Source organism: Rhea pennata, chromosome 1 (genome assembly GCF_028389875.1).
Source record: "Rhea pennata isolate bPtePen1 chromosome 1, bPtePen1.pri, whole genome shotgun sequence".
Taxonomy (NCBI): Eukaryota; Metazoa; Chordata; class Aves; order Rheiformes; family Rheidae; genus Rhea; species Rhea pennata.
This window is the reverse complement of record NC_084663.1, coordinates 56,154,830-56,181,697: the sequence shown is the minus strand read 5'-3', so window position 1 is coordinate 56,181,697 and position 26,868 is coordinate 56,154,830. Positions and strand designations below refer to the sequence as shown.

At 49.1% G+C, this 26,868-nt stretch overlaps 1 protein-coding gene across 2 annotated transcripts; it reads left to right on the top strand.

Annotated features, from left to right (window-relative positions):
- Window positions 1-954: 954 nt before the first annotated feature.
- SYNGR1 (synaptogyrin 1) lies at window positions 955-23,914 on the top strand. Of its 2 annotated transcripts, none has more exons than XM_062587789.1 (4): window positions 955-1,173; window positions 14,486-14,723; window positions 16,606-16,751; window positions 19,263-23,914. In XM_062587789.1, exons 1-4 carry the CDS (start codon window positions 1,075-1,077, stop codon window positions 19,479-19,481), a joined length of 702 nt encoding a protein of 233 aa, XP_062443773.1. In that variant the 5' UTR covers window positions 955-1,074; the 3' UTR covers window positions 19,482-23,914. The 2 variants fall into 2 exon arrangements, with proteins under 2 accessions (XP_062443773.1, XP_062443782.1); XM_062587798.1 differs by having other exon boundaries at window positions 18,020-19,355.
- Window positions 23,915-26,868: the final 2,954 nt, after the last annotated feature.

Genomic DNA, 26,868 nt, shown 5'->3' with positions numbered 1-26,868 from the left:
CCCCATAGCACACACTTCCCCCCACATTCCTCCCCACACCTCCCCCATACACCCCACCCCTCCCCGCGCCCCACATTGCCCCCCACACCCCATAGCACACACTTCCCCCCACATTCCTCCCCACACCTCCCCCATACACCCCACCCCTCCCCGCACCCCACATTGCCCCCCACACCCCATAGCACACACTTCCCCCCACATTCCTCCCCACACCTCCCCCATACACCCCACCCCTCCCCGCGCCCCACATTGCCCCCCACACCCCATAGCACACACTTCCCCCCACATTCCTCCCCACACCTCCCCCATACACCCCACCCCTCCCCGCGCCCCACATTGCCCCCCACACCCCATAGCACACACTTCCCCCCACATTCCTCCCCACACCTCCCCCATACACCCCACCCCTCCCCGCACCCCACATTGCCCCCCACACCCCATAGCACACACTTCCCCCCACATTCCTCCCCACACCTCCCCCATACACCCCACCCCTCCCCATGCCCCACATTGCCCCCCACACTCCATAGCACACACTTCCCCCCACATTCCTCCCCACACCTCCCCCATACACCCCACCCCTCCCCACGCCCCACGCTGCCCCCCACACCCCACAGCACACACTTCCCCCCACATTCCTCCCCACACCTCCCCCATACACCCCACCCCTCCCCGCGCCCCACATTGCCCCCCACACCCCATAGCACACACTTCCCCCCGCATTCCTCCCCACACGCACCCCACCCCTCCCCGTGCCCCATATTGCCCCCCACACCCCATAGCACACACTTCCCCCTGCATTCCTCCCCCCACACTTCGCCCCTACGCCTCGCCCCTCCCCGCGCCCCACACTTCCCCCCGCCCCGCTCTGGAGCAGTGGCGGAGGGGGGAAAGGGGGCGGTGCGCGCTCTCGCCGGCGCGCTCCCTCCTCGGCGCGCGCCCTGCCGCCGGGAGCGCGCGCGGCTCGTCGCCGCCGCCGGGCTGCCAGGCTCGGCTCGGCTCGCCTCGGCTCGCCTCGCCTCCTCCCCCCGCCTGCCCGCCTCCCCACGCACCCCCGACCCCGCGGGCGCCGCCATGGACGGGGGCGCCTTCGGCGCGGGCAAAGCCGGCGGCGCCTTCGACCCGCGCGGCTTCGTCCGGCAGCCGCACACCCTGCTGCGGCTCCTCTCCTGGGTAGGGCCGCCCGGGCGGCGGGCAGCGGCCTCGCGGGCGGGCGGGCGCGCCGGGGGCACCGCCGCTCGGGCGGCTGCTGCGCCGCTGGGTGCGCGCGTGGGGCGGGCGGGCGCGCCGGGGGCACCGCCGCTCGGGCGGCTGCTGCGCCCGTGGGTGCGCGCGTGGGTTCGAGTGCGTGCGTGTGCGTGTGCGTGCTTGCACCTAGCTCCACGCGTTATCTCTGTGTGTATACAGCTGTATACATTTCCATATGCGTACCGTATATATCTAGCTCCACACATATGCGTGTATACCTCTCCGTATAGCTCCATGTATGTATGCGCGTGTTGGCTGTATGGCTATGTATCCTGAGGTACATCTCCCTGTTTGTGTCCACTTATACCGCCGTATGTATGCACACGCACGTATGTCCCTGTATGTGCGAGTACCGCCGTGCTTACGGGTGGGGAGCCGCACGGGGTGCGAGCGCCCTGCCGCCCGGTGTGGGGTCCCTTCCCTGGGGGAGGAAAGGTGAGCGGGCTGGGCTCTGAGCCCTGCCGGCTCCCTGCCGCTTTGGGGGTGGTGGGGATACGTGCGTGCAAACCGGGGGGGTTTGTGGAGGACGGGGGGGGAAGGGACAGGGCGCCCCGGGGTGGGCGCTGCAGCGCCGCCGCGGCCTCCCGCCGGCAAGGTGCTGCGCTGGGGCTGCAAATCCTCCTGCATTTCATCTTCTCTCCCTCCCCTTTCCCTGTAATTCTTTCCCTCCCGCTCCCGTGGCTTGTTTTCATTCCATGCCGGGGGCCTAACGGAGCCGCGGGGAGGGCGAGGGGGGTCCCGTCGGGCCACCCCCCCCTTCTCTTGCGGGGTGCCCTGGGGGCAAGGTCTTTTCCCCTCTTCCCGTGACACTGATCCCATGGCTGCGCGCGGGGCCGGAGCGGCTGCGCAAGAAGGTCATTGGGATTAAGGGAGCAAGCTGCAACACGGAGCCGGGGAGAGACTGAGAGCTGGGAAGGGGAGGGCGGGAGACGGTGCCGAGGGGACGCATCTGCAGCAGAGCAAGGGGGCAAAGCACGGGGCGCCCTGAGCAAGCAGGGGCTTGCTTTAGGAAATAAAAAAACAACCGTAAAAATAATACGGCACGAGGGAAAGCGGCAAATGAAGGAGCAGGTGGCTTGGGGGTGGCGGGTCTGTGAGAGGGTTGCCTGGCCTGCTGTAGGTGGTGCCCCCCCCCCCCCACACACACATCCCACCCCGCCACGTAAAGGGGAAAGGGGGCTCGGTGCTGCCGCCAGAGCATGCGCCCCTTCTCTGTGGCCGCTGGCGGCGCGGAGGCTAGTTGGAGAGCGCCGTGCCCGGAGGTAGCCGCGGATGCGGTTAATACGGTCGCCCGGTCTGTCTGTCCATCCGGGCTTATTTACGGTGCAGCACGTCACGCTCGATATCGCGGCGAGCAGGGTTTCTGTGCTCCGGCTGCTGCTGGGAGCTGGCCGAGGCGGTACGGGCACCCCCGGCTCCTGAGCCAGCGTGTGTGCCCGAGGATGATGGATGTGATGTGACCTAAAAAGACTTCCCCGTTCCTAATCTCTGTGACAGAATTTCCTTTCTCTCTCTCTGTCTTTTTTTTCCCTTTTTTCCCCCGCCTTTATGACTTCATGCAAACGCTGCAGGATTCTGGCTTCCCAAAGGTGTGTGGAAGAGAGGGAGAACAGCAAATATGTTTTTTATTAGGCACCTCCTCTGCTTCACTGCTATTGACTCTCTCTCTGAGCTCAGCTATATGCTCTAGAAGGTGTCCCTGAGCGGGAAAGGGACCGGCATCTCTTTGGGACCTGGTGGTGTTTCCCCACAGCCACTCGCTGCTTGACCTTGACAGAGGACAGAATGGGAGTCACCCCAGGCAGCGTGTGGCAGACTTGCTCTTGGCCGGAGAAATTAATATCCTTTTGCAGGACTTGGAGGTGCTCCAGGTCAGCAGTCCAGCAAGCGAAACTGGCCTGACTGTTGCGGTGCAAGGCTCTGTGTGCACCTTTTCTCCCCCTAACTATAAGTTTCAGCTCATGTTCTTCCTCTGGCTTGATCTTTTTCTCTCTTCCTTAGCATCTCTCCCTCTGCACAGCCAGGGAGCCACAAGGTCACCTCAAGTATTTAGTTGTGGATTGTTTTTTTTTGTTCTTTGGGGTTTTTGTTTTTTAACTTGAGACCAAGATGGGTCCTGATAGGCCATGGAGTCCTATCTCAGGTTGTTGTAAGTGTCAGATTCTTTATGGCACCTTTCATAAATTGGTTGAACTTCGCTTGAAAAAAAAATAGTTCTTGGGATTCTTGCTCTTCTTACTCCCCCCTGGGAGAGAGTTCAGTTGTTCTCCTTGCAAGGGCCTTCCGCTATAAATCTGTCTATGTCTGTTTTTTAATCCATTTGCTTTTGTGCCCTTCAGTTTAAATGGTGCTTTTCCCTCCCTAGTGTTTTCCCTTGGGTGTATTTATAGGCTGCAATCACAACCGTGCTTAGCCTTTATATTGCTGGGCCAAACTCTTCTAGTGATGATGGGCATTCCCTTTCCATAGTTTCTATTAGGAGTCCTTCCATGTAACTGCTCTAGTATATATAGAAATACCTCCATGGCCATCTCCTGAGATCACATTTACTTTTTTTCTGCTCATAGTATTGGTGGTCCATCATCTCCCTGGCCAGGGCCAGCTTGAGACTCCTTTTGGCCTGTTACATGTGATAAGCTTCAATAAGGAGCAAAAATTCTTGTCATCACTTCCCAAGAGAATGACCTTGTGCTCAGGTCATGCTGTGTTTTAGACTTCATTATGACACAGAGGTGCGTATGGCATTTTACCAACAATCAGTAAAACTGGCTCCTGCCCGTGGAGTTTGCAGTACAATTTAGATGGCAGCAATTCCCCGTTAAGAGCTGATGGATCTGGAGCAGATGAGGCGATAGAAAATGATATATGTTGCTCGTTGCTGACAAGGAGAGAGATCCTCCTTTACAAACTTATCCCATCCAGCATTCACTGTTGTGAGGAAGCTCAGACTTCTTGGGTGCATTGGAGGTAGGACACAGCGGACCTTCATGTGCAGGAAGACAGAATATTTGTGTGTCTTCCTGCAAAAAGGCTGCCTGATGTAGATGCTAGCAAGTGGTGGAGGTCATCCTCCAGGGTAGCTTTGCTCGTGGTTGGCTTTTTCTAAACAAGTCACTACTGAAAAAAACGCTCCCGTGCTCATGAGCCCCTGTGTAGATTTCCCATGCCAGCAACAGTCTGAGCCCCAACGGGGACACAGCCCGCCTGTTTTTACTGCTGAGATGCAGATGATTACTGCTGTAATTCAGCTGAGCTGAATTACACAACTGCTGTCCTACAGTAGGCAAGACATGGGTGCATGGGCTTTTTTTTTCTTTTTTTTTCCCACCCTGACTTGCAGACCTGCTTTCAGCACACTTGGAGGTAACACCCCAGCTGTAACACAGGAGCTATGCTACAGTGTGCAATTCCAGGATCTTTTTAAAAATAAAACAGACCAGTGTGGGCGCAGCCCTGAATAATTTTGTCACACCCTGACCTGCAGTCCTTCACAGCCTGTGCTGTGGAGATAAAAGGCTCCTTTACACCCTTCCTATTTGCAGGGAGCTGGCAAGTTCCCTTGCCCTTCTGCCTTGCTACCACAAGCTCTATAGCAGCTGTTTTAGGGCTGGAAAGCTCCAAAGAAGGATGTGACTTACAGGCTTTGAACTTGGTGCTGGCTCCATATGTAAGTAAAATGTTAATTGAAACAGGTCATTTCAGGAGCTGCTGATTGCTTGGAAACCTTCTTGCTCCAGAAACCAAAGCAGTGTTCCATCTAAAAAGCCAAACAAGGCAAAGGTAACTTGCTTTTTGGAAATTGGCCCAGCAAGGTGGCTTGGGTTAACATATTTCAAACTGCAGTTGCTCAGGCAAAAGAGCCCATTAGAACTTGCCACATGGATAGAGATACCGAGTCTCCCTCCAGCGCTGAGGGGCACTCCCCCCTTGGAGGCTTGGTGAAGAAAGGAGCTGTCTGCCCTCCCTCTCCTCCTCCATCACATGCTGCTGTTGCCACTGTGTCCTCTGGCTTGTGTAGACATTTCAAGCTGAGATCAGAGCGCTATTCTCTGTCTCTGCAGGCATTGCATGTTCAAGACAACTCAGTCTGAACAGACAAGCCAGGTGAAAGACAGGAGCTGTTGTCTCCAGGCCTCATCACGGTGGGATTTGCTGTGTGCTGAAGCCAAGGTCAGCTGTGATTTGAATTCTGAGCTGCGGCCTGACACTGATCATACAGGAGGTTGAAAATTGTTTGTTTTCTTATTGAGGGTACCATCAGCTCCTAGTGTGCTACAAATCAAGAGCAGCTTTATCAGCTCTCCCCAGGGCCTGCATGCTCTCGAGAGGAGATGGAAGTAGTGTGTCCCAGCATGAACGGCTTCACCTTACAACTCTGCTAGCTGATAGTATCGGCTCTCAGCAGCGTGGCCTCCAAGCACGTTAGCAGCTCAGCTGCTTGGGCACCTGTGAGCTGGAAGAGGAGGGCTAGCTCTGGCTTGCCAGAGAGCCCCTTGCTGTGCCTTTACACTGGATCACCAACTCACCGCACTGATCCTTTGCCTGCAACACCCCTTGCTTCTTCATCCCATCACTGTACAGAAAGGACACCCAACGAGGACTTGCAGTGATGGTTAACTTATTGCAAGTGGCACTGTTTCATGCCTGAGGGGTATGTCAGTCTGAAACTAGCTGCAACCTCTATCTTTTTTTCCATCAGTGTTAAATTTAGTTTAGATGTTCCCAGTGATGTTTTACCCAAGTATCTGAAGTTCTCTCTATTGGGAAATGGGCTTTTGCCTGTCTCGTTGGTGAGTATGGGATTCAGGCCTGGCCCTCTTGCATACTTTACTTCACTCCATGACTTTTCTGTTTTACACCCATGGAGTTGAGCAGTAGAGTCCCCTCCATGACGTGGGGCAGGGGACAGCTGCACAGTTGCATGACTGTGACTGGAACTAGGTGAGAGGCTATGTTTGTTAAAAGAAGAACGATAGAAGTGCACAGTGGAGTGATTTGGGATTGGATTTAGCAGGTTGTATTATTTCCAACATAACACTTTCAGGAAGTATCTTGGAGCAGGAACAGATCTCTTGTTAATGGTATTTGCAGATACCGCTAAAAATCTGAGAAGTAGCACACAGGGACCAAAGGCTGTTCAGAATATGAGCAAAAAATAAGATAATCACATGTAATCTACTATTTCAAAACTTGAGAGGCACAAGAGAGAAGCAAAGAAACTGAATGATGATGACATAGGGCCAAGACAAACATCTGCAGCAAGGTAGGGCAGCAAAGAGGTTTAGTGTGACCGTAATAGGCAGAGACAGTACCAGATAGTGGTCCTCAACTTAGCCTGGCACAGCCAAACCAAGGAGAGAGAGATGTGTGGCTAGAAAGAAAACTGAACTCTTCTTTACAGAAAAAGATGTGATTTTTTTCAGACAGTCACTTCACTGGCTGGTGACTTGGCGATGTGGTAAGTGTCTGGAAAGCACAGAAGAACCTCGATGCCAACCTGGAAAAGGGAGGATATGACCCAAGGAGTTGCCACTAAGAGTAGTGGGACAAAAGATACTGTTTCACTTAAAAGTCAGGAAGAGCATGAGGCCTGCGGGACTGGACTGAGGTTCTTGAAGTTGCCTTCTGGGATCTAGGCACACAGCTCGCTGTTACACCAATGCGTATGTGTCTTAGCCCAGGAAAGCTCTTCTTCCCTCAATGAGACTGCCGGGCATGGGACATTTACAGCAGAATGGGCTGTTCACATGGTCTGGCTGTAGACGGCTGGCTTAGGGGCACTCTCTGCTCAATGCAGAGAGAAACGGGGCCCGCTGGGGGGATTCGGGGCCCCAGTTAGGGACCCTGAGGTGAGCCTGGAGATGCATGGAGCATTGGGAAATGGCCTGATGGAGGGCTCTTCTGCACAACTCAGGCCTTGCTGCTCTTGAGGCTTTTCTGGCTGGCTCTGAGGGCAGCTGTGTTGCACCATTGCTCTGGGATAGAGCTGCTGGGGTGGGTTCAATACTCTAGGTTCTGTGGGGTGCTTTGTGGAGGGCTCCCAGGCATGGCTCTGGTGGGAGGCAAAAGAGTTAATGGCTGACCTGTCAGCTGCTAAGCCATGTATGAAAAAGCAGGCTGGTGAGTAACCCTGCTGCAGATCCCATGGCAGGAATTAGGTATGTTATGTGGAGCCTCTGCATACTTGCTCCAGCTCAACCCTGGCTGGAAAGCTGGTGCCACGCAGTTACTGGCCGGGGAAATGAGCTGGGCATCTAATAGGAGGTAGGGGCTGATAAACCTTTGCTCTTTCCTCATCAGACGCTCATAGGAACCAAGGACAAATGTATACCAGGAGACTGACCTCCTTCACCATCTACATAGAGGTGATTTTCCCAGGTCAGGGCTCAGATGTGCCATCAAGACTATGGGCAGGAGGCATTTGCTCCCCACATGATGCCGGCTGGAGCGAATAAACAGACGCCTTCTGTTCCCAAGCTGCCAGTCCCATGCTTATAAAAGCTGCATATGTTTTCTTCAAAATGAATTAAATATGAGTAGAACTAGTGACAAAAATAATAATAATCCGTGTCTGTCTAGGACTCTCCAAAGCTTTCCACAAACTCCATTTGTGAGTGGCCGAATGAAAGTGAAAACTAGATCATCTCTGATTAGTCTCTTATTTGCACCCTCCCCTGCACTTGCTCTCTTTTAAATAGATTTATTCCTGGTCATTACCAGTTCAGACACAGAAGAGGTTATTGCTTCATTCTCTCTGAGGTGGATTTGATTTTAAGTCCCAGGAGGAATATTATGTCACCAAACTATTTCCTTTTTATAATAGAATAAAGCAAGGGTTTAGGAGAGGAGACACGCAGTGCGACAGAGCCTGTGACTGGAGGGCATCTCAGCAAGCCAAAACAGCCAGCTTGACAGAAAGCCCCTTCAACCTCATCCTTGCTAAAACCACATTGGAGATCTCAGGAAAGAAGTCAGGAGGCAGCGTGACAAATTCCTCAGATGAGCCGCAGGAAAATCCTAATGTATCACTGTGCTGTGGATACATCACATGACGCTCAGAAGTGCCTAGTGCACGGCTGGGAACGGGCAGCGTGATGGAAAGCCTCACATGACGCTCAGGAGGGCCTGAGGGCTTTTTGCAGGGCTGAGCCTATGGCAGAGAGGCAGCGACGGACCGGGCATCTCTCACCTTTGCCATGATCAGATCCCACAGTTCAGTGAGAGAAAACGAGGTTTTTTGTGGCAGGTTGCAGCGTTTTGTTCTGTATTTTTCTTGCCATAGCAAATCCTTGCACACTTGTGACAGCAAGCACAGGCCCTTTGAGAAACAGAGATGGGAGAACACTGCTCCTCTCCTGGTCTCCTTCCTGAGGGCTCCAGCGTTGGTTCATTTTCCCCATGTCTTTCAGCTACTGTGCTAGCATACCGTCAGGCAAGGAAGCGGGGTATGGATGGGACAGCCTCATACCTGGGGAAGGGCTGGCAAGGAGCAGAGAGACTCCTTTATAGGAGCACTTCTTCCACTGGAGAGCACAGCCCTAGGGAACTGCCGCCTGAGTCTTAATAAAGGTCTCTGCTTGTAAAACTCCTCCAACAGTGATGTGAATCCAGAGCAACAGAAACAGAGTTCTGCCAGCCATGAAAGCTGACAGGAGTATAGAGGTAGGCTCCCCCAGTTTTATTAACAGGGTACTAGAAAAACACCAAGTTTTCTAGGTCTATTGGCAGGTGTATGTGGAGTGGGGGGAGAAATAAGAGGAGAATATGTGGAGCAAAGACTTTGCAGAGCAAGCCAGCCCTGTAATGTGGGCAATGTACAGGGTCTGAAGCAGTTTGAGCTGTGTCCCCTTGCGCCAGGGAGCTCCAGGAAGCTCTCAAAGATTAAATGGCATCATTGTTGTGCCAGAACAGAGACCAGCCCTGGGTGATGCAGTTGAACTCAAAGCCCTGACAGGCATGTCTAATGAAACCCTCTGTCTTTGTCAGCTGTGCAGATTGCTTGGCTTTGCACTTGGAGTCTTCAGCAAAAACAAAAATCTAGAAAAATAATTGCAAAAACCTATGTTGATGCAGTATTTAAGGAGCAGTGAGGTCAAGAAAAGCAGGGTCCCAGCAGCAATGCTGACTCAGCCAGATCTCCTCTAGAATATATTACTGCTTATGCCATAAATGTGTACCTTCAGACAGGTTGCACACCTGGCCAATTAAAGTTGCTTGTGAAGACTTAAGAAAACCCTGTCAGGCTAAAATTCTAGCTACTTTAAATCCTGTTTACTTACTTAAACAGACTACCTGAAGAAATGACGCCACTGAGGTGCATGAAGCTGTGGATGACTATCTGGTTTTCATGACTGAGCATAAGAGAGCAGTTGATTACATCCTCCTACAGAATGGGAGAATAGTTTGCAATGAAAGCACTGTGCTGCAGTGGGGAATATGAGGATTCAGTGCTTTGTGCTTGTTTTCTGTAAGTCTTTTGACAAATCACGTAACTTTGTGCATCTCAATGTATTTTGTACATCTCAAAATACTCTGCCATCTTCCCCTCTTACCTCATCTTTGCAGCCGTACATGCATTTTGAGCCATTTGCCTAGTTGGTATACACAAGGCCTTGTGAAATGGGGATTTGCTGTACAAAATGGGAGTGTTTCTATACTACAAGTAACATGCAGCAGTAATGCATAGAGGAAACAGGAAACAGTGCTGCCGATGGTCAGTGTGTCTTTGTAAGAGATTAAGATGTGATGGGAACTGAAGCATACATGGTTCATCCTTGCAGACTTTGGGGATTTTTGTTTATAATCCATACAGACATTCATACTGTACCTGCTGCCTGAGTTATCCTTGTACAGACATGGATTGCAAAATCAAGGAAATACAAAATTCTTGATCTTTCTATGATGACTTGCTAAGTTAGTGATCTTCCACCCACCCCCTACTGACAAGAAATAATTGCTGTGGTTTAGGTGTGCAACATGCTTTTTTTCTGAGGGCTGCAAGATCTTTCATAAGCTTTCATAATTATCACTTTTCTAAAAAATGGTTTTGCTGTGCAATTGCAGTAACTTCTGGGTACATTGGTATCACTGAGATAAAACAAGCAAACTGCAGCAGCAACTGTTTGTTCTGCTGTCCAACTCTGGTTGTTGCTTTGAAACTTCTGGTTTTCTTCTGCCAGTTCTTGCTCGTTCTGTTTTTATCCAGTCCAGCTGAATTCTTCAGTGCACTGATGATCCTAGTGGTGTCCTGCTGTGAGGGGCCCTCTTGTGAAGGCAGTGGCAGGCTGACACAGGGAGCAAGGCCTCCCCCCATCACTAACCTTTCCCTCTCTGGAGCACCAGGGGATGGTGTATGGATTATGAATACCAGAGCAGATATCTGTAGGGAGAAAAACACAGAGAGAAAGAGACATTGCTTAGACAACTATGTTGTGTTCTATACTAATGGCAGACAGTACTTTGGCATGGCTATTTTAGGATGCAGCTGATAAGCATTTGCAGTGACTTGTTATACTCACAAATGAGAATACCCCTAATGAAATCTCCTCAGAAAACTACTAAGACTGTCTTAAACAGATGCTTGACAGTAAGTCTTATCTTAGGTACCTTCAGGCTGGGAAACAATTTTTACTGTGTCACTCTTTATAAGAAAGAAGTTGTAGCATCTTTTCTGACAAAAGCTGGAGAAAGGAAGTTCGACTTGCTACCTCTGCTTGAAATTTTAATGAGACTGAGATGTCCCTGTGGTCCTATGACTCTGAACTTGATCTTTACAAAGTGCCAACATACATAAGTATAAAAGAACAAATGCAAAAAGGAATCACTCTGCTTCTTTCACTCCCAGGTCAAGGCTGTTCCAGGCCAGCAATAAACCCAAGCAGAGCAAAGATGTGTATCAGGATATGAGCAGAGAAAACAGAGGTGTCTCTGGGAAGAGACCATTAGAGAAGTTCATTCATCCCATAATTAGTAAGCAGAGATTCACCATACAGCTTGTTGAAAGTGTTGACCCAAGTCAGGGTATCAACATTATATCATTTTTGATTCCTGAAACAAAAAATGAATCCCAGATTACTCCTCTTTTGAGATTGTTTCTTGTCTTCCAAAGAGAAGGTACGTTTTTTTTGTCTAATGCTGTGGAAGACCAGGCACCCACTTTGTAATCCTGATATAAGGAGATTGATATTTCAGGTGACAGTGTCAGCTCTGGTAACAGCCTCACAGTCAGACTTCACTTCAAGGAGTTTGGCAGCTCTCCCTCAGGTTAGAGGAATACAGTGCTTGCTGCAAATTATCTGAGGCAGAGCTGTCAACACAGTCTGTAGTTAAGGTGTGCAACTCTTCTCATTAAAAGATCCTATATTTAATTGTGTGCAGTTTAGCTGGCCTTTTGAACCATTCAAACTGAAATTTTGAAGCCTAGATGTTTACTTCAAGCAGAAGGGTTTTTCATTTGCTCTTGTTTTTCACAATTTCATCAAAAAAGGTCCACTCCAAGAACAAGGAGGAAAAATAACTTGTTTTACTTCCATACTTAAAAGACTCTGGTAAACTTTCCAAGATACCATGCAGTCCCTGTGCTTAGGAGCATTGGCTTCCAGCTTTCTTAGTTTGCTCTAGCATGTCAAAAATACGTCCAATGTCAGCAACCCAAATGTGACCAAATTATGAGCCTTGGGGTGAAAAATAATATGAGTTTCAATCGATAACTTGTTAGAGTTTTGTAGCTGAAGCGTGGTCTACATTGAGCATCTGTCTGACTGAAAGGGACTGTGAGTAAGCTTTTTCCTCTGGTTCTTGATGCCACAGGTCCATGTGACACCAATACTGAGATCAGGAAAACTATTGATCCTGTGTGCCCTCACTGCCTCTGTCCATGGCACCTAGTCAGCAAGGAGAAGGGAACTTCCTGAACGGAAAGTAGAGGGGACAAAAGCCTGACCAAGGCAAGGAGGGAGGATGGCATGGAAGGAATAGACTGGGATGAGGAGGGGTGAATGTAAAGAGAGACAGAACCTGGATGGGCAAGGAAACTAGGCCTGAAAGGTAAGAGCCAATGAGTGGGGATCAGTGCGGGGAAGAAGACTGAGACCGAGGTCTGCGCTGTGGATCTGAAGCCTCCAACCCCACTGCTGACAGATTATGTATCAGATTGGCACTTACCATTATTTATCCCTGTGTTTGCAAAGCAGCTTCTCTGCTTTCTCAGTTATCCAAGGAGCAGGGGAGGACATGACGGACGGGTTAAGCAATACAGGAGGCCTTCTGACAGAGCAAATCCTTAGAGCCACTTCCACTCTCTGCGCGAGACTTGGCCATCCCTTCTTTTTGTTTGCTGCTTCACTTCAGGGACTGGGAAGCGGTTACTGTACTCCCTGCTTTACGATGTGATAGGCTCCTGTTGCAGAGAGAACTCCCATGCTAGCAGAGCAGCGTGGTGAAATCCTAGTCACAAGTATTTGGGCTCCACTCTTGAGGCCCCCTTGTCCGTCTACCTGGGGCCCTTGCAGGCAGCTGAGAGAATTGCTGCATGTCCTCAGGAGGGTTTCTCTGCATGTGTTTGGTGGCTCACTTTCCAGAAACCTGTTTGCAAATTTACACACGTCACCATCCAAAACTGCCAAGCAAAAGATTACTGTGAAAAGCAACTGTCTGGCACCACAGCTGCTGGAGCTGGACGGTCTGTATTTAACACATACTGTGCCTTCTGAGGTCTCAAGATACCCCTGTGAAGAAAAATCTGTACATGCCACTGTAATCTTCCTCTCTTTGCTCTGTGACTTTGAGCAGAAGCTGTGCTTGGGATATGAGGTTTATTTGAGTTGAAGGAAGGAGCTGCTGTAAATACCACTCTGCTTTGGTGAACCTGCTGTGTCAAAGACAGAAGGCTTTGTAGCAGGAGACAAAGGCTAAGTCAGTGCATGAAGATTAAACTGATAACTGTGGATTATGGCTTTCTACCTGGACTTACCCTTAATTCTACCTGATTTAAAAGAACATACAGCTGTAGTGGCAGTGACAGGTAGAGAAGAATCATGGGAGCTCTTCTTCTGCAACTTTGATCAGCTTGTGGTATTACCTACAAAGACAGTCAGTGCAAGAGTCAGAAGAGTAGCAAAAGCAGATTGTGCCAGTGAATGGGCAGGAAGGGAGGACTCACAGAGTAGAGAGGTGGATAAATGTGTTGAGCCAGCAAGCAAAAATGAATGGTCTCAGTGACCCAGTGCATAGGAGCAAACAGAGCAACTGCAATGTGAGTGGATGGGAAGAGAGAGAAGAGAATCTGTCTGTCCCTTGTGCTTTCTGAGTGGATCCACTTTATTCACTTAGATTTTCTGAATGGCTGGAAGAAGTGATAAAATCCATAAAAAGGCCCAACTTGAGGGGCAGCTGAACAATAGCACTGGACTGGGGAAGAAAGCCATGCAGAATCACCTGTGCTAACCTGAACCAGCCAGAACTGACAGATGTTGCACATGCACTTGGCCTGCCAGGTGGATCCGGAGGGGTGGTGTTTGGCCCATGAAATCCATGGGGAAGGGTGGAGGTGTGTCAGCACATGGATGAGTGGGCAGAATATGTCTGTGAGCAGGAGGATAGATGGTTTTAGGTGCTTGGATGATGCAAAATTAGGGGAGAAAGCAGATGTATGAAGTGCAGGGAGATGAGGAGAGAGAGAACCTTGCAGAATGGACCTGCAGAACAAGCGGAGTTATGCATTGTGGGAAGGTGAACAGGGAAAATAGAATAGTAATAGAATAGTAGTGGGATAGATAAAATTAATGAACAAATGTGTGGTAGGAACGATGAATTCCTAGAAGGAGAAAGAGTGGGTGGAAGAATAAATGCAGACTAAGAGGATTTCCGCTGCTTGGAGTCCTTGTACAGATAAACCTCTACCAAAACTGTATCCTAATTTACACTCCATATTGACTGCTGTGTGTCTGCAGGAAGCCGCCCTTACTCCAGACTGAGACTGTTTTACATCGGTTTAGATCAGAAGGATAAAAAGAATAAATTTAAAAGTGTCCTATTTTAAGTTAATCCTCAGAAATAAAATAAAACCATCTCCTCAGTAAATTCCTCATGGCTATAGTCCAAACAAGACAGTGGGACAGGAACTCTGCACAGCAGAGATGCCTATGATGGGCAGCCATCCTGTGCAGAGCTCTGCTCCTGCGTGCTAGTCCAGAGACTAGACTTGCCCTCATGTTTCTGCTGCCTCCCTCCCCACCAGGTGTTCTCCATCGTGGTGTTTGGCTCCATTGTCAATGAAGGGTATGTGAACCGCATGGACGAGTCACAAGAGCACTGCATTTTCAACCGCAATCACAATGCTTGCAACTATGGCATTACTGTGGGTGTCCTCGCCTTCCTCAGCTGCCTTCTTTACCTGGCTCTGGATGCCTACTTTCCACAGATCAGCAGTGTCAAAGACCGCAAGAAGGCAGTTCTCTCAGACATCGGAGTCTCTGGTAAGCTTCCTGGCTAGATGGCATGGTGCCCTCTCCACCATGGGCTGGGGAGAGGGAAGGATCTTTTAGAACCTCACATACCAGGCTTCCTGCTAGCAGAGAGCTCTTTGGGCTCCTTACTCTCTTGGGCCTTCCTTTCTCCTTTTCCTTGCACTTCTTCACATCCAAATTCTTCTTCTTGCCTTCTTTTTTATGGTGTCATTCTTCCTCTCTCCCCCTTCACCACTTCTCTCTTGCACGCTTTCTCTGAATGACTTTCTTTCAGGGGCAGCTCTGCAGGCAGCTTCACTGTGGTCCAGTAGAGAGTTAGGGAGACCAAAGGCAGCTCTGTGTGGTGGGGCCAAATTTGTACACACACACTGCTGTCCTGCTGTTAACGACAGACTGCCACAAACGTGACCTGCAAAAGAAAGAAGCATCTGGCTGATGCCTCTCCCCTGTTCTCTGTAGACACAGCTTAGAAGGGGCCCCTTAGGATCAGCTTGTCTTGTCTTCCTGTGTGCTTGTGCTTGCTAAGGCTGAGTGTGCATGTCTGGAGATGGTATGTTTTTCTTTTCCAGCTTCAGTATGAGCGTTTGAACCACATATATTTCAACACTAAATGATGAAGATTTCATGCAGGCTGACTAAATCATTCCTTCGCAGTCACTTGGCATTCCTTGTGCTGATAGTTGCGGAGGACCTTATTCAAACACTGAGTCCTATTCTAATTTACAGTCAAATTCTCTCCATCCCAGTAGTGTGTAGAAATGACAGACAGAGCATGTATGTGTATGCATGTGTAAGGCAAGTTGATAACATCATGATCGTGCTGTGATCCTGAATCACAGTCCTGCTTTATTACATCAATATAGTGAAACTTCTCCATTTCAAAATTCCCCTACAGTTCATCAAAGAAGCCACAAGTGGAGTCAGAGCAGGAACAGTTCTAGCATCTGAACTTGTTTAGGACTTCTTGCTTGGAAGTTTGTTCATGTTTAGCACATTTGCCCCCTCTCTGGCAGCCCTGTGTGTAGCTAATGGGATGCAAAGAGGGGAAGGAATAGGAACATGCTCCAAAGATGTGAGCACTTATTTTCATTACCACTTACAAATGTCCATTTTCCTCCCCGCCAGGCATGTGGTTACACCTGGGGGAGAGAGTTCAGTCTCACTCCTCCCCACCAGATGCCAAACTGATTCCAAGCTCCTGCTCTCCCTGTCTTGACCTCTTTCACAGGGTGCTGTGATCCAAAGCCTGCAGGAAAACTGTGGTGCTCAGACCATGCTGTTCTGTCTTTGCCTACCAGTGCTTTTTCCTACCCTGTTTACTATTGTAGAGTGTTACCCATCTTTCAGAAAAGGTGTAAAACTGAGATGCTATTAATAAACTATTCAGGATGTTAATGATCTCTCAGCACCTCTCTTCAATATAAGGGCCTTAACTCTGCTAGTCTGAGCAAAGTCTAGTCACTGTGCAATTGCAGTCTGGCTGCTTCCCACCCTTCGGCAGTTCCCTTGGAAGAAATTGCTCTTCACTTGTCCTTGCAGGACAGAGTTGTGAAGCAGTTGCTGTTTCAGAGAGCTCAAGTGATCTCTCCTGTACTGGAAGCCCTTCAGACTCCCTCCCAGCAAGTCCAGTGACCAGTCCAAAGACAAGCAAATGAAAACTTCTGATACTAACACTGCTGAGGTGCCTTCTGCAGACACCTATTGTCACCTTGACAACTTGGCCATCACCAGGGTTTAGAAAGGCTGCACAGTTTGGCCCAGTCTGTCGCACAGCAGAGAATCTTGCAGGATCGAAAGTTCAACAGAAATACAATGTATTTATAATCTGTTCACATTTATTTCTTGATCTCTCTCCTCTTCCTGTTTGGCATGATGGTGGTGGTCCTCCCAGCCTTTTGGGCATTCCTGTGGTTTGTGGGCTTCTGCTTTCTGACCAACCAGTGGCAACTTTCAAAAGAAGAGGACAACCCAATGAATGAGGGAGGGGATGCAGCCCGAGCAGCCATCACATTCTCGTTCTTCTCCATCTTTACTTGGGTGAGTAGAACAGTCATGATGTTGGATCAAGTGACCTCTGCAGTGTATTAGCTTTGGAGATAGCAGGTACCTACCTAGGACTCATTCCCTCTGAAATCCCAGTTCACATGGCTTCTGAGGTTAACTTGGGAACAAAGACTCCAATCCTTACTGGAAGAAGATGCTAGAGCATTAATAAGTATGACAGAAATGAGAATCCCATATCAGGATTGTCCTTTACAAACCTCTAATATGACCTTGGACAAGCCACCATCCCCAAGCCACATTACCCCATGCATCAAAGAAGTTTAGCAGCACTGGCACCTCTCAGACACTAAAGATAGAAGGGTGCTCCAGGCCTGGGGCTGTATCCATCTCTCTCCCCTGCTTTGCTCTCATTAAGTGACATGTCACCAGCAGCCACAAGAGGCTGCAGTCTGTGTCCCTCACAGCTCTCACATCACAGTCTGTACCCATGATGGCTGCCCTGCTTCACTGAATCACTTAGGAAACTGATGGTGGAATCTCTTCAGACTTCATTTTCCCCAGCAATTCCTTGCCTAAGCAGACAATTTCATCCCTGCCCCCAAAGCCCTAGTTCTGAGTGAGTTTTGTCTGTCGTTGTAAGAGAGAGCCAAACAGAACAGCATTTTAGGTCAGTCTCCTTGTGAGTGCCTTGGCTGCATCCGTTCAAGGAGGTATTTTGTCAACCCTCCACATACAGACTCCTGCAAAAGAGCCTGTATGTCAGAGCTAAAGTGTAATTCCCCATGTTAGAGTTCATTGTGTAATTCCCTGTAGCTTTATCTTCTCCCTGCAGGTGATGTTTTGGGGTGGTTATGCCCAGAAAGGAAGGGTGCTGTCACAAAACAAGGCTGTCACAGAGGGAAAGGGGCTGCCAGGGGTTGTGAGAGCTATGCAGGCAGCACCTTCACCAACATGATGGTGGGGACAAGGGACAGAAACAAGTATGTCCCCCTCCGAGCTGCGTCCTGAACTCTGAGTGCTGCTGAAGGCCCCTGGCAAAGAGCAGTGCTCCTCAGGCTGCGGCAAAAAAGTGTCACAGTAGTCAAGGCTTTTGAAGGGGTCCCCCAGGACTCTCTTTTCAAAGGAATGCTCTCAACAGAATGCCATTACCTATCGTGATCCTCTCCTGTGCATGGGCTGCAGGTGGCTGAATGACAGCCTTTCCTCCAGTTCCTTTTTTTTAAATTTTTTTTTTCAGTCAAATGCACTGGTTTGCTCTTTCATACTGATTCTCCTCCCTGCACCCCTCTCTCTCCTCACAGGGCTCCCTCACGTTTCTGGCTTTCCGGAGACTCAGAGACATTACTTTTCAGGAAGAATACAACACGCTTTTCCCTAACTCCCCATCCTTGCTGCCTTAACTACCCACACTCATGGGGGAGCTTGGGGGAAGGAGCTGCAGATGGAGGAGGTCACTGAGCACAGACATTTCCAACTCCCTGAGCATGGGTGTCAGTATGGCATCACTGCAGGGTGAAATGGGCCTTTGAATCGGAATGGGCCAGGCCGTCCACTGAATGAGTAGTTTCCCACTGGGAGTTGGAACTGGCAACTTCTCCTCCTCTTCTGCTCCCCCTTTTTCCCCTCACCTGCACCCTAACTAATCCTGAGTAACACTGTTGTGCCTTTCCCTCAGTGACTGATCAGACCTAATATTTCAGCCAGGAGACACCATCTACTTCCACCAGTACATCTTTTCCATTTCCTCCCACCCCTCATTCTCGCCAGACCTCTCCTGCAGGGCAGGGTTAACCTGCTAGACTGCTCACTTCTATCAGGGATGCTCTGGGAAGAGGAGCCATGCCTGCTGGGGTGTGTGATGCTAAAAACTCTGCCAAGCCGCTCTCAATTCACCAAAGAGCAGTCTGCCTCCAGAGCCTGAGGCAGGAGGCAGCAGCATGCTTGTTAACCACCTCAGTATGGGAAATAGCTGCCTTCCCTCCCTTCTCTTTTCTCAAGGTCCATGTTGCCTTCTGCAGATGTTGGCAGGTTAACTGCAGAAAAAGAATTATTGGGGGAAACCACTATCTCACTACTGCAGGTCAAATCTTGTTCTCCTTCCTGGCCTCTGAGGGCTTCAGGTGAAATGGCTCATATATCCAGCCCAGTAGATGAACCTCCTGAGGTGGAGCTGAGGCAGAATGCCTCCCCAGGGACAGGAGATTCTTAACTGGATATCCACAGGCTGTCTGAGCCTCTGCAATCTGTGCCGTGTCAGTGAAACCCCATCACTGGGCAGGAGATGCCCGGCAGGCTACATGCAGCCAGCTGGAGTTACAGATATCCTAGTTTACCCACCTCTCTCTCCCAGTGGGCTCACGCTTTCTGAGGGACAATCTAAGTCTCCTTGCTCTCGTGTGTTTTACCGGTGAGCTTCTAGATGGGCTTCCAACACTAATCCATAACCACTACTAACCCTGCTTTTGTTTGTTTCTCTTTCTTGGTATGTTCCTCCCCCATCCCCTCTCCGCTTCCCATCTCTCTCCTGTATCTCCTCCCCTAAAGGTGGGCCAGGCATTCCTGGCATATCAACGTTTCCGTCTGGGTGCCGATTCGGCCCTCTTCTCCCAGGACTACATGGACCCAAGCCAGGACTCCGGCATGCCTTATGCTCCCTACACGAATGAGGAGGATGCTACAGATACGGTGGGGACGTACCAGCAGCCCCCTCCGGCAGATGCTTTTGACACCGAGACACAGGGGTACCAAACGCAGAACTACTGAGCCACCAATGCCCCTTCCCCTCCTCCCTTCCCTTCTGCCCCTTTCCCACTGCCGGCAAAAGGCCGAGGCACAAAACAGACACGTGCGTAGTGGCACAAGTGGTGGCTCTCAGCTATGCTCCAGCCTTCTGGGTCATCTGTTTTTATTGTTTTTTAAAAAGAAAAGCAAGCCCCATCACTTCTTTCTTATCCTGTCCTCAGAGTTACCCACCAGAACCAAGTTGTTCCAAATGTGTCACTGTGTCGCAACAAGAAGGGTCCCTGTTTCTCTTCTCTTCTTCCTCCCTCACTGCAGGAGTGAAGAATTTGGTTCATTCGCTTGATGGACAGGAGAGAAGGATTATGGCACCAGCAGAGCAGAAGTAAAAGGCAGTAGAGGAGGAAAGGAAAAGGAAGGGGTAAGAGGAAACAGGGACCAAGGGGTTCCTAGGAGAGCTGGTGCTGCTAAAGGCTGAAGTAGATGTAGGAGCATCCAAATCGGGCCCAAGGCCTGGTTGCTCAGGGAGGGGAACATGAGGTGGCAAAAAGCGGAGAAGGCGTGAGAGTTAGCATGCAGGCATGCAAGGGTTGAGGGAGGGCTGTAGGTGGGTGGGGGAGTGGGAAAGGGTTCCCCACGCAGGCGTGCAAAGACAAAGGTGCTTTTCTCTCCCACACTGATGCACACAGGTGAGGGAGGGATGCTTTATTTTTAGAGAATTTGGGGAGGAATGGTACTGAGCAAGGGGGAAGAAGGGGAGGGAGCACAGAGAGATAAAGTGGGAAGGGAAGGAGGAAGATTTGCAGGTACAGACAAAAAACACATACGCATCTGCAGATTTGAAGAGAAGCCTGACTTGACAGATTGAAGTAGAGGGACAGTGTTATGAGAGTCACTCTGTCCCCATGTCCTTTTGGATTGAGTTTTGGATTGAGCTGGTTGTGTTTTTCCCCTCATCTGTATGTCCTAATTGCTACTCTTCTCAGATTAGCACTGTTTAGTGAGGCAGGACAGGGGAGCTGTGCTGAGTCCCTGGCCCCCAAGGTGCAGGCTCTCAGGGAGGAAGGATGGAGGAGGTGTGCTCCTAGGAAGTCCGTGTCCCCAGCTGGGCTGTTTGAGAGAGTCTAATCAGGAGAAGAGGAGAGCTTTTCCATTCACCTTGGGCAGGAGGGGGGGGAGAAAAAAGCTAGTCTTCCTCATGCCCTTCTGAATCCTCCTTTCCTCTGCTACCAGACTCTAAAGCTTCTCACTGACACCATCTTTATAATATGCAGGAATGGAGCAGGATTCCCCCAGCAGAAATACGGCTGCTATGATGGTCAGCCTGTGTCTGGCTGTTACACAGGGGTGTAAGCAAGTAGTAAAGGGTCCTGTGCCTTCCCAGCTGAGCTCTGTGCTTTGCTTCCCACTCAAATGAGGAGGAAGTCTTAGTGTGCAATTCAGCAAAGTGAGCTGAAATAGGAGGATGTGCTCTGTCCTTACAAAGTTGGTTGGGGCAAGGCTGACGTGTCTGAAAATTTGCCTTACTATACCTTACATAGTGCTCCTTCTGCAGCATCTGAAATCCTGGTTGTCTTTAAAGCCTCACCTAGGTGGCAGTAGTGACTGCCAGACAGAGCTCATATGGATGCTCTTCCACACTCCTGATGATTTTGTTTCAAGTAGAGATGCTGCTGTGGAAGCACACCATTTATTCCAGGATAGAAGTAATGTTTATTCTAGAAAACAGTGTCCCTAAAGGGAAATAATTCACCAATAGCCACTGGGACAATTTTCCCCAGCACAGACAACTCAGAGCACAAGAAGCTGAACTGCAAGGCTGGGTATGTCTTGCAGCAGTGAGGAGCTCCATTCCCCAGGCTGCCAGTCTGGTCCAAGTAACACTGGCCTGAGTGGCAGAGATCAGGAGCAGACCCCAAACTCATAGGTGCTTCCCCTGTGCATTCAACCTATTCCCTGTAGTACCTTCAAGAGTCAGGAGGAGGGGACACATGTCTGGCCTGAGGTTGTGTGAACATCTTGTCTGGAGGCCACTGAGTCCTGTTTCGTTAGGATTCCCATTAGGACAGCATAAAACATCCAGGTTACCAGTCCTTCCGCTCCTTCTAGTGTTACTTTTCTCCAGCTCTCCCACCATGACAGGGAAGGGGTAGAAAACCGAGAGTTGCAGGCCCCAAAGGGAGGGCAATTTTCTCTATTGTACCTAGGCACAATTTCTACGTGCTGTTTTGAGCTTTTAAGGGCTGCTAGACTTGACTGCAGGGTGAGGGAGAAACATGGCAAGGGCTAAGACATTGCTTGCAGACTCTTGCTGTGGGTAGCCCTCCCCATGGTTTGTTATCCCTTGTTTGTGGTTAACCACTAGTAAAGGAGGAGAGAGACCAGTAGGCTTGATTGAAGCACAAGAAGGAACTTGGTACATCCCTTGCTCTGTGACTCTGAAAACAGTACTGTAAATAGGAAGGGTATTTTTCAGAAGGAAGCCCCTCAGGCTTCTTTTTCTGTGGGACCAGCCTAATATTTAGGCTTAGTAGGGGGTTGCTTTATTGAGAGATTTGTCATGACTGTGGCTGTGGGGGGAGCTGCCTCCAGCCCATCTCTTCCACCAGGGAAGGGCATGGAAAGAAAAATGAGGTGGAGAAGGAGAAAAACTAGTGTACTCGCCCAGACTCATTTGTATCATCCTTCATGCTTTTATTTTGGGTGATGTCAGAAAGGAAGAACCAAGAAGAGGAGGAAACTATAAATAACCAACCCTCAGCGCAAAAATGCACTGTACTTCCCAGGAGGAACTGCCCATCACTTGTACCCCTCATCAGGAGGGACTGGGCCTATGAGGAGGAGGTATGGGCCAGACCTGGGGAAGTCTCACCTAGAGGTCTGCTTTAGGGTATAGCATGGGACAGTCTAATCTGTCCCTTCTCCCATTAGAGCTGCATTAGTGGCTAAACATCCTTTGGGGCTGACAGCTGAGGAAGCTTTTCTGCATTCTCTTTGGTTTGCTTCTCTCATGTAACTGATGGACTCTGGCAGGCCTGAGGTGGAAATGGGCCTCTCCCTCAGAACAGACCTGTCAGTGGGAGGTGAGCCAGATGGCTTCATCCTGGGTTACTGCCTGCCTCTCTGTCCCTTTCTTCCTCATTTTAAGTTGCAGAACAGGGACTGGTGTGGCAGGGGATGCTTTATAATAGTACATACTTAAGCAATTTTTGCTTTTGCTCGTAGGAGAAGGCATACTCTCCTCAGGTTAACTTCCTTTCAGCCTTTGCCAGGGCAGCCTGGTGACGACAGACCTGGGGGTAGGATTCATTTTGTTTGTATGTAGCTCTTTAAAATGAAGGTTTCCATGGCATAGGCTGGCTCTGCAGCTGATGAGAGATACAGCCTGTCCAAGGGGTTGGTTAGCCTGTGAGCCTGAGGCACTTCTGTTAAGGTGCTGCCTATTTCTGAGGGCTGTAGGTAAAGCCTGGGTAGCTGGCTAAGACATGTCCCTTTTATGTCTTAAACATGGGTGAGATCAGTCCCACTCTAAGGAGCAGAAGATCAGAAGGAAGGCCATATAAGCAAAATGATACAAAGGCTTTCTGCCTCCTCTGCCATTTGTCTGGATTAGAGAGGATTATGTTGCTGAGTCACATGCCATCCTCTGTTGTGAGCACAGGTCCCTTGATGTCCCCTTGTCTTGTGAAACTCCTAAGTAAAGGACTGTTTTATGGAAGTTAGGGCTGTGAAGGGCAAAGAGGTGATGAAACTTTGCCCCACCTATCACTTTGGTTTCCTGATGGGTACTGAGGAACAAGGTTCCCCTGTCCCACACACATCCCCGTCATGCTGTTTGTCACCTCATTGTACACCCTTCCCATCCACATTATTCTTGCCAGTTCCCTCAGGGGAGGAGGGCATCTTTGGTCCCACATCTTGCAACCTCCTAAGCACTTAGGAGGACATGGGAAGGCAGCGTTGAGAGATGATTCCCATAGAAGGTTCCACTCCGGTCTCCAGAGTGCACACAAGGCATGGAGTCCAGTGAGGCCACCTCATGCAGCAAGTTCAAACCATTCGTCCAGACAACTTTGGTACTTCTGTGGCGTCTCTAACACCATCTGGGCTGCCCTGCCCTTCCCCCTGCAGCATTACTGCCTGTGTATAGTATATATATTATATAAATATATATTTAAAAAGATGTATAATATAAAGCTATACATATATACGTATATACGATGACTCATGGATGGCCTGCTGCATACAGGATCCCCAGAGTGGACTTGTCTAAGCCCGAGTGTCCCTTCTCCCCTCCTCCCCCTCTGACCCTCAGCCCATCCGTTCCAAACTCCAACTACAGCGAACCGTGCCACCTTGGCACCTGTGTTTACAATGTCCTATATATTTGTGGTTAACAAAGTGAAGGTGGTAACTACTGGTGTCTCAATAAAGTTATGACATTCAAAATAACCAAACTATATAAAAAATGAGCTGGATCTTCTTCTTTGTGAAAGGGTGGCTTTTTTAGCCTAGTTTGCTTGGCAAGGCTCACCAAAGGCAGGCCAGGCTGGCCCGTTGGTTTATGTCTGATGATAGACAGGACTTGCCTGGTAACTTGTTGGTTACTGTTAACCCATGGCTCAGGACTGTGGTACCAGAGCACTCACTTTCACCCTGATGTCTCAGTCCCTTGGTCATACTGCCTATAGGTTCACGTGCATCCAGGCACTGTTCTGGCGCAGGATGAAGCACTGCCTTGCAAGGGAAGCGGAAATGTAGAGCAGCGAAGGGGTACTGTGGGGCTGCCATGGCCTGCAGTGGGGTCACACCCATCTGGCCCAGAGGGTCCTGGGGTCCCACAGTCTGGGTATCATCTGGGGCACCTCAAGCAAAGAACTAGATCACCCACACCAACGCATCTCCTGGTGACAGTGCAGATGGCACCCAAGGTAGTAAGTTCTACAGGTTCAGTGAAAATCAGTGGCTGAATGGACAAGAGAGACCTAAATAATGGCCCTTATTGAGAGAGACATTTCAAGAGGAGCTAACAGTTCCTTGTTGTGCTTGGCTTATGTTTCAAACCATCCACCCTGTCAAGCGTCTCTTACGTAACCAGCAGGAAAACAAGGGAAGGAGCTGGAAGCACCATGTGAGGGGTTGGGGAGGGAAGTCGGCTCAGCTGTGAAAGGGATAAGGTCTTAGGAGATATCGATGGGGAACATACAGGAATAAAAGATAAAAACCTATATGAAGGTAAACATCAGTAGCTTTACATCAAGGGAACAAGATGGGTATATTACTTTGATGTGTCTTTACCTGTATTCACCTGTGTGTGAGTATTGCTCGGATGTCTAGCAGAGTACACATTTTCAAAACATAACAAAATACTGAGAAATCAGAGCTCTCAGGACACTAGAGATAGTGAGTTTTAGCGCTAAATACCCTATCATTAAAATGAATCTCATTTAACTTGCTGTGCAATAAAAAGAAAATGTCATGTCAAAATGTCACCCCCTCCAGTGCTTAGGTAAAGCTTTCCTCTCATACTCTTCTAATATGCCCATCATCTGACTACCTGAGCATAGCATGTGCCTATGCTTGGGGGCAATAAGCAGAGCAACATGATAGTGAACCATTTGTATCCAGTCCCCTAAATTTTCTCTGCTCATGTATACACAAGTGGGCACATGCATGCGCATGCACACACACACACTCTTTCCTTTTCCTCCTGAGTTTCCTAGCTTCCTTTCACATATGACTACATCCAGAAATGTTGCTATACCTACCTGTCCTTTGATCAGTCTTTGTTTTGAAAAAGCAAAGATTTGCTTGTGCTTGTGGGTTCTCTTATATTGTGCTGTGGCAGCGTTGAGGAAATATCCTACCCACAGAAAGAAAAATGTCTGTGTTGGCAAATGTAAGAGTTAAAAACTCGTGAGACAGAATGTTGCCAAAAACAAGCATTTAAGATGAAAAATGCTCCAATGTTATGAGTTTATCTGTTTCTTCTAACTATTTGAAATCTCTTTAATTGCTTTCTCATATTTCAAGTTCTTACAAAACATGTTTTGAAGCTTTTCCCTGCAGCCATGACATCTAGAAACACAATTCTGATACAAAGTTAAAAAAAATGAAATGTTCACATAATCCCAGGGCTCCAGGAGCTGAGGCTTTGTTTAGTGTATTGTGGAACTCAGTAAAATCGTATGCATCAGCACAACTGTAACACTCCATTTCCCTCCTTCAAAGAAAAATGAACTGACTCACAGCTCTTTACTAAATCAATTTTACAGTGATATTGGCTTGCTTGCTCTTATCTTTGGGCATCAGCCCTCCCTCACCATACCCCTTTTCCTGGCTGTAGCTATTCCACTTTGGCCCTCTCCATCTGCCTGGAAGGTGCTGGAGGAAGGAAACTGCTGTCTTCTCTACCTCCAGCTCCCTTCCTTCCTTAATGGTTGTTCCCTCTATTGCTCCATCTCTATTTCTTTGCCCTTCCAGCCTGCCTGGAAGTAGGCCTACAGAGGAACCAGGATCGTTACAGCATCTGGGCCTGTGGGAAGCTGCAGGTTGAAGCTGGCAGAGAGAGTTGGGGAGAGCCTGGGAGGAGCTGTGTGATGCTTGTGATATCACCCTTCTACCATTGCTCTCTATAATAAACTCTGCTGTAGGAACAGAGCAAGTGCAGCAAGCTGGCTATGCCGGAGTTACCCTTCTCTGTATCATCACCTGCAAGCCTTGCCAAAAATTATCACTTTTTCTCCCAGCCCCAGCCTCCATCATCAGCAAAACAGGACAGAAAACAATCTCCCTAAATCAATCTCACCTGTGACCAGAAGAGAGGAAACTAAATGATGTGGTGGCTCTTGATAGTAATCCTGTAATTGCTTCTCATTGTGTAAAGTTTATGAGTGCCTACAACAGCACCTTGCAGGGGCTGTCCTACTGACATTGTGCTCCTCTAGAGCATGCTGTTTAACAGGGAATATCTTTTATCTACTGGTGCAGCAGAGTGACTGTGCTTCCTTTTCTGCAGAGAAATCATTTGTAAAAACAGGAAGGCAGTAGTACAGCTTGGCACCAGAAATGCTATGTATGTAATTTCTAGCACTGGGAACAGAGAAGCAATGAGAAAAAAATAAATACAAAGAGAGAGAGGAATGAGAAATATGGGAGTTTTAAACTGACATGAGAGAGGGAGCTGTGTTTTAAAATGAAATTATTTGTGTATGGATGTGGTTGGATGCCCAATATCCTGTATTTTGGGGGAGATTTTGGCTGTCTCATACAGCATGGTAATTTTTGAAAGGATTTACTAAAGATAAGAAGTATAAATAAAGCAAGAGGAAAAATAAGTTTGATCAATACAACCAATAAAAACTCTGTTGGTGCAGTACTTCATTTTGCAAGTGCTGCATAAAGCTATTGG

What these genes read in the sequence shown, in the direction of transcription:
- SYNGR1 (XM_062587789.1), top strand. Translation starts at nt 1,075, where the DNA reads ATGGACGGGGGCGCCTTCGGCGCGGGCAAAGCCGGCGGCGCCTTCGAC. An exon ending in CTCAGACATCGGAGTCTCTG is followed by an intron (nt 14,724 to 16,605) that starts GTAAGCTTCCTG and finishes TGGTCCTCCCAG; the next exon opens with CCTTTTGGGCATTCCTGTGG. An exon ending in TCTTCTCCATCTTTACTTGG is followed by an intron (nt 16,752 to 19,262) that starts GTGAGTAGAACA and finishes CCTCCCCTAAAG; the next exon opens with GTGGGCCAGGCATTCCTGGC.